This window comes from Galeopterus variegatus, unplaced genomic scaffold, assembly GCF_000696425.1.
Source record: "Galeopterus variegatus unplaced genomic scaffold, G_variegatus-3.0.2 Scaffold8714, whole genome shotgun sequence".
Classification (NCBI taxonomy): domain Eukaryota; kingdom Metazoa; phylum Chordata; class Mammalia; order Dermoptera; family Cynocephalidae; genus Galeopterus; species Galeopterus variegatus.
The window spans coordinates 17,113-24,067 of NW_007734825.1; the positions used below are offsets into that span (position 1 = coordinate 17,113).

The following is a 6,955-nucleotide window of genomic DNA, read 5'->3' on the forward strand; positions in this document are numbered from 1 at the left end:
GGTCTGTATGTGGGATCCGAACCCTTGGCAGGAGCGCCACCGCACTTCCCAAGCAGCGCACTGTAGCAGTGCGCCACCGGGCCGGCCCCGTGTTTGGTCTTAAGTAATGATCACTTCTCCTTTTTGCTAGACTGGCCCTGGGAAGTCCTTGTACCCTTCTTCCATCTTAGACCAGCTGTCCTCTACTTTGTCCTTGGAGTGAAGGACAGGTGTTCGTGAGGGAACACTTTGGCACTGGGACTGGAAAGGTTTGGCAAAGGCGTTAAATTTAATAGCCAGTGCCAAGAAGATGCAGAATAGGGTCAATGACATACAGATGTTGGAGGCACAGAAATAGGGGACTTCTTTACTTTTTTGGTGGCTTCTTACCATGTAGGTGATTGAAGGGGGAGGAGGGGTGTGGCAGAGCATCTTGTTTGTTGTTCTGCCCTAAATTTCTACTTACCATCTTACTTTGTTTTTATTCTCTGTCTGCCAATTACTCCCACATCTTCAGTTTTCAAACTATATTTTTACTTTTGCTTACATATAAAGTCTTAGACAAGGATAGTGTCTACTTTGGTTTTTCATATTTTTTCTTCCCCATCTTCTCCAAACACACATACACATACTCTACTAAACAAATCTACTTCTAATTTTGAAGTTGCTAGCTGTGCATGCTCAGTATGAAAGATGAGTGGGTAAGGGTGAGGGACTGGTTCTTTGAGGTTCTGCCCTTTTGCTGTGATTAAGACCAACTTTCTCTTGGTCATTTCTGGAGTATAACTGACTCAATTCTTATAGAAATGTGTTATATCCCAAACCCCTGTCATGTTCTTTTCTCTGTTCTGTTTCCCCCAACCTTCCTTCTCGTTATGGCTTATCAGAGGCAGCCATAGCAGATGGAGAAAATCCAGATCAATAAAAGCTTTAACAAACAATATTTATTTTCCAAATTTCCTTTACTACCACCCCATAATTACCCTCTTTCACATTCCTGACTGGGGATCTTTACTTTACTTAGTCTCTAACAGGTTTTCTCATTGTGGCTCCTTGGTTCCTTCTGAAGTTCCAGGTTTGCATTTCTGGATCTCAGCTACATTAGGACCTGCCCAGTGATCTAGCATGCATAGGTTTCCAGGTGGGTTCTTCGGAGAGTTGGCTGGGCTTTGGGGACCTGGAGTATGACCTGCAGAGGGATGTGGACTTTGGAGTTGATCTGGGGAATTGAGGTTAATAGCTGGGGAGGTTGGAATTACAATTGGACTTGGTGCTTGTTGTACAGTTTTTGTGGTAGACTTCTTAGGTTTCTTCTGACTGTCTGGATCATTGGGCTGTCAGGGGTGGAGTGAGAGAAACAATTATGTTTCTGGTAAGGCCCACATCTTTCCCAACCCACCTCAGAATTCTAACTCCCTTTCTCCCCATACCATGGTCAAAAGGTCAGGTTTCAAACAAGAGTTAAATTTGATACCCCTGGGCCGGCCCGTGGCTCACTCGGGAGAGTGCGGTGCTGATAACACCAAGGCCCCGGGTTCGGATCCCATATAGGGATGGCCGGTTTGCTCACTGGCTGAGCGTGGTGCTGACAACACCAAGTCAAGGGTTAAGATCCCCTCACCGGTCATCTTTTTAAAAAAAATAAAAAATAAAAAAATAAATTTGATACCCCTAACTCCCCTTGAGATTAGATCATTTTCTACTAAGGGGGCGGGGGGTCAGGTAAGATGTCCCTATTAACTTATCCCTTTAGGCCTCAAAAGGTGATTAGGGACTAGACATGATATGACAGAGTTGGTTAGAGGTTCCCCCTGCTGGGATAGTGGTGTATAACAATAGGATTTTTTTTGAGGTTGAAAATAAATGGAGAAAAGAGGGTTTGAGGTTAAATGGGAAGAATAGTTACCTTGCCTAAGATTTCAGGACGCAGCCCGTTGGAGGCCTTCAGTAAATCAGGATTTTTCTGTATCCATTTGGTAAGGGAGGCAGCACCAGCAGTTGTACGGGAGGTCAGGGTCACCCGAGCAGGAGGTATCTTCAGAGGCATTTGCCAGGTGCCCATGAAGGAACCCCAAGGATTTTCCTAAAAGGAAAAGGTTATTCCTCAGCAGGGCTTTTCACCCCAGTAACTGACCTATTGACAGGACCTCTGTTCATCTTATTTCCATTCTTTACCTTTGGGAATGCATGGTAATGAAACAAAACTAAAAGCATAATCTCCCCACTCTTCCTTTTCTCCATCCCTCCTTTAGGTTACCTTAATTTTTTTTTATCCCCTTCACTTTACCAACTTAAATTCTGCATTTTTAGGCTAAATGTGGCAAAGGAGTACCTACTACATAAGTATCATCATCTGAAGGTATTCTTTTAAACTGATCATTCATCAGTTTAAGGATTTCTGGGGCTGCATACAATTCTGTCCTGTTGGATAAGCTGACTGGAAGTTTGGCGGCATACACATTACAAAGTGAAGACTGAACTTTAATTTTTGAGATAGTGCCTGTGGGAGATTGCAAATCTCCCAGTGCTATGCCTCCCTCAATTCTTTACCTCTTGATAGAAATAGAGATGGGGGGGCCAGCCCATGGCTCATTTGGGAGAGTGTGGTGCTGATAAACACCAAGGCCATGGGTTCGGATCCCATACAGAGACGGCCGGTTCACTCACTTTGGAGAGTGTGGTGCTGACAACACCAACTCAAGGGTTAAGATCCCCTTACCAGTCATCTTTAAAAAAAAAAAAAAAGAAATAGAGGTGGGTATCTCACCTTGGAACGGGGCACTGAAGGCAATAGGTGACCACGATCATTGGCGATAATCTGAGTGTAGCCTTCATGGGAAGAGATACTCTGGGGTAGAGGTGGAAGAGAGAAGTACTTGTGAGTGCAAAAGAGGGAGGAAGTATCTGAGGGGCTTGAATTTAAGCGTGTGGGGAGAGGAGGATATGGAAGTTTAGAGAAGGCTAAAAGGAGTTAGGTGACCAGGAATCACAAAGAATGTGACATAAAGAACTAGTGGCCTTGTAGGTGCACTGAAATGGAATACCTCTTTTGTTGCCTTGGCGGGAGACCAGTTCTGCAGATATTTGGGTGAGAAAGCTTTTTCATACTGTGGAGAGAAAGATAAGAATCTCTGTGAGGCTCAAAGGCTCAAAGGCTCCAAGCCCAGGAAATGATGACAAGGCATAGTTCTTTAGATTTGAAGATGAAGACCTGAACAAACATGTAGGCTTTAGCTTAGGTTAATTTAACAAGGGCGTAATTTGTTTAGATGTGTGTTGTCCAACATGGAGCCAGTAGCCACATGTAGCTGTTGAGCACTTGACATGTGACTAGTCCAAACTGAAGTGCTTTGTAAGTATAAAATATGCTGAATTTTGAAGACTTAGTACCAAAAAAGAGTATGTAAACTATCTGATTATAATTTTTAAAATACTACTTAAGTGTTGAAATAATATTCTGAATTTATTGGGTTAAACTAAATATATTATTAAAATTAATTAAAATTTTTTGATCGTGAAGCTACTAGAAAATTTTAAATTACATTTTGTGGCTCACATCCTTTTTATTGGGCATCACTGGTCTAGATCAGGGGTTGGTAAATAGTGACCCATGGGCCAAATCCATATTGGTGTTTTTGGATGGCCTGAGAGCTAAGAATGGTTTTTATAAATGAACTTTCACAATTGATTTGATAAAAGGGAATACTAACTTTGAATCCCAATTAAGTGAAAATTTTCCTCACCCCAAAAGAATTCCATTCTTTTCATTAACAGTACAAAAAATTTCACTCAGTATATTTTGAATTTTGTCAAGAATTTTTTTTTTTTTTAAAAGATGACCGGTAAGGGGATTTGTCTTGGTGTTGTCAGCACCACGCTCAGCCAGTGAGCGAACCGGCCATCCCTATATGGGATCCGAACCCGGGGCCTTGGTGTTATCAGCACCGCACTCTACCGAGTGAGCCACGGGCCGGCCCAAATTTTGTCAAGAATTTAATGGAAAAATGTTTTCTTTCATTATGTAAGTATATTGCATATTATGTTATTTATATATATTACTAATATCTTACATAAGATGTATTACATAATATCTTTGACTTTACCACTTGGCCTGCATAGCCTAAAATATTACTCTGTCCCTTTACAGAAAAAAACTGGTAACCTCTGGTTTATATTCTACAAATTTAACCCAGTGATACCTTTTGCTTATCCCTGAGCCCTCTCTATCCTGAGGAAGTGAAGTACTATCTCATCCCACTCTCTGCTATCTGTTCTGTGGTCAGAATCCTATGGGAGAGGTCAGTACAAAGATAGAATCTGGAAGTCAAAATTAAATGTTAGGGAGATGAAGAAAGAGACTTACCTGGTTGGCACTGTAGTTAGTGGCCATGATCCTGTGCTGTTTATGCTCGTTGCCTGGCAACCACAGAAGGCAGCCCTCGTGGGACTACCTCCCAATCAGCAGAGGCTGCCTCTCCCTTATTCATTTCCTTGGCTCACACTGCCCCCATCCTCTCCCTCTTAAACTTAGGTTCATTTTCTTTTCTTTTTTTTTTTTCTTAATTGGTACATTTATTAAAGATATAGACTAACGGTCCTGTGCTTAAATGTCATTGTGGTTGTATGCTGACTTTCATAAAACAACTGATTGTAAGGAACTCTTCACAAATACACTCCGGACAGAAGTAAATAGGTAAACAGAAATGACTGACAAGGCAGTGCCATTTCAGACATAACTCCCTTATAATTAACTTGCTAGAAAATGGAATTTGACATTATTTTAAAATTACGCTGACATTCAGAGGCTGAATATCACAGGCATAAGGGCACACTATGAGTACAAGCCATCTTTTCATACTTCCTAAATAGTTTTATATTTTAGCTGTGAAGGTCAGTTACCAGAGCCAAACTTATAGTCCTCATTCAACATGGGTGCATAGGAGCTATATGGCATTAAGCACCTGGCTTCCTTTCACTAAATTTCTGTTGTCTCATTTCTATTGTGGAGATAATAGAGCCTGCCTTTACAGGGTAAGTGAGATAAAGTGAATAAGGTGTCTAGACAATGTCATAGCCTAGTAGGTACTCAGTACTCATGAGATCCTGCTTATAGGGCCCATTACTTCATTTTCTTAGGCAGAATAACAAAGAAACAATGTTTAAGAAGTGACTAGCTCAAATCTGTCCCCAGAAGGAACCTCCTTGGTCCTTAATTGACTTCGGTCTACTCCATCACACTGTAGAATCACGGCGCCTAAGAACACAGGTGCTTAGTGTTGACTGGGATGAGGAGCTAGTGCAGGCAGGTTGAGCAGCGATAATGAAAGTCATAGCATGGAAAGCACCTAGTTTGGAGAATTAAGTGGTGGTGCCAAGACAGAAGCCTAATATTTGTGAGACTAGGCAGCCCCTCTGAGACTCACCTAAAACGGTATTATGTCCATCTACTAGGTTGTTAGGAGAATTAATGGGAAAATGGAACTGTGCTTTGTGAATTGTAAAGTCTTTATATATAAGGTGTCAAGATAAAAGGTAAAAAGCTAATAAATAGTTGTTTGAGTAAATGGATAATTGAGACCAGGAGAGCAGTGTAAGGGATAATTGTCAGTCCCTTCTTTCCCGCTTCCCCCAGAGTCCTCATCCCAACCAACACACCAAGCATAAGAATACTCCTATGCTTCCAGAGATGGAAATTAAAACCAGCGCTTGGCTCTGGCAGTTGTCAAAGGATAAAATTACAACTAATGTAGTTCAAAGATCTCAGTTGGCTTTATTTGTGATTCTAGAGTCAGGCAACCTTAATTCCATAAAATAAAATGAGTGTTCCGAAGACCCAAGCAGAGGAGGTTGGTTTTATAGACAGAAAAGGAATGAAAGAAACAAAAATCAGATTGGTCATTTCAAAGTTACTTCCCTCATAAGATGAGACCAGGTAAACAGAATAATAGAGAAAAACTGGTTAAAATCAGATTACTTTTTGTTGTAAAGATTAAAGGCAGAGGGAACTTCATTATCATGCTGGTTGAAACTGGTCTGTTTGAGAAATTAGGCTGTTCTCCTGATTTTTCGGAATATCAGATAACTCAGATTTAGTTTCATTTAGTGACCTCAGCACAAATGAATGCTTTGATTATTAGCCTGGGATGTTGGGGCCTAGTTCAGGAGCTTAGTCCAAAACTATGGCCTCCTATAGTTTTTATTTAATACAGTTAACAGCTGGGTAACGTGAGATCTGGAAGGAGGACTCATGTGCTTAGTCCCTGTGCTTCTCATTACACCCTAGAGTGGTGGAAGAGATAGGAGTTATTTAAGAACCAAGGACTATCTTTGCTCTAGGATATCCATCTTGGCCCTGAAAGCCACAATGATAGTTCAGCAAGCATCATTTTTCTTGGAATTTCTGTCTTCAGCTGGTATGTTTCCTTCTGCTTTTCTGATAGGGATGCAATGATATGTGATAACTGTGCTCTTATTTAAAAACATAGTTTTTTTTGGGCCAGCCTGTGGCTCACTCGGGAGAGTGCGGTGCTGATAACACCAAGGCCACGGGTTCGGATCCCATATAGGGATGGCTGGTTTGCTCACTGTGTGAGCGTGGTGCTGTCAACACCAAGTCAAGGGTTAAGATCCCCTTACTGGTCATCTTTAAAAAAAAAAAATAAAAAACATAGTTTTTGTTTAATTGAAAAAGCAATGTACTACAACAACAAAAATAATAATAAAAAAAGAAAAAAAGCAATGTATTTGTACATGGAAAAAGTTCCATGTTTACACAAGAACATTCAATAACAAGCAAATCTCCATCTTCAACTCCCGGTCTTGTTCCTCAGAGGCAGCTACTGTTACTATACTCTTGTGTCTTCCAGAAATATTCTATGCATTCAAACATTAATGAAAGCAGGCTGTCCATATTACTTTGTGATTTGCTTTTTTGAATATCTTGGGGATTTTCTCATGACAGTGTAGTATTCTATTT

At 40.9% G+C, this 6,955-nt stretch overlaps 1 protein-coding gene across 1 annotated transcript; it reads right to left on the minus strand.

Moving 5' to 3' along the window:
- Positions 1–509: 509 nt before the first annotated feature.
- Positions 510–4,409, minus strand: LOC103608704 (chromosome unknown open reading frame, human C1orf192). The gene is made up of 5 exons (XM_008593104.1): positions 4,343–4,409; positions 3,024–3,086; positions 2,747–2,827; positions 1,886–2,062; positions 510–1,313 (listed from the first exon to the last, which is right to left on the minus strand). The coding sequence occupies exons 1-5, from the start codon at positions 4,367–4,369 to the stop codon at positions 1,020–1,022; spliced, it is 642 nt and encodes a 213-aa protein (XP_008591326.1). The 5' UTR covers positions 4,370–4,409; the 3' UTR covers positions 510–1,019.
- Between the last annotated feature and the right edge of the window lie 2,546 nt (positions 4,410–6,955).

Bases quoted from the DNA above. Each gene is read 5' to 3' on its own strand.
- LOC103608704 (XM_008593104.1), bottom strand. From the start codon at position 4,369: ATGGCCACTAACTACAGTGCCAACCAG. The intron at 3,087-4,342 runs GTAAGTCTCTTT...TTCTCTCCACAG, and splicing joins CTAACTACAGTGCCAACCAG to TATGAAAAAGCTTTCTCACC. The intron at 2,828-3,023 runs GTATTCCATTTC...CCTCTACCCCAG, and splicing joins CCGCCAAGGCAACAAAAGAG to AGTATCTCTTCCCATGAAGG.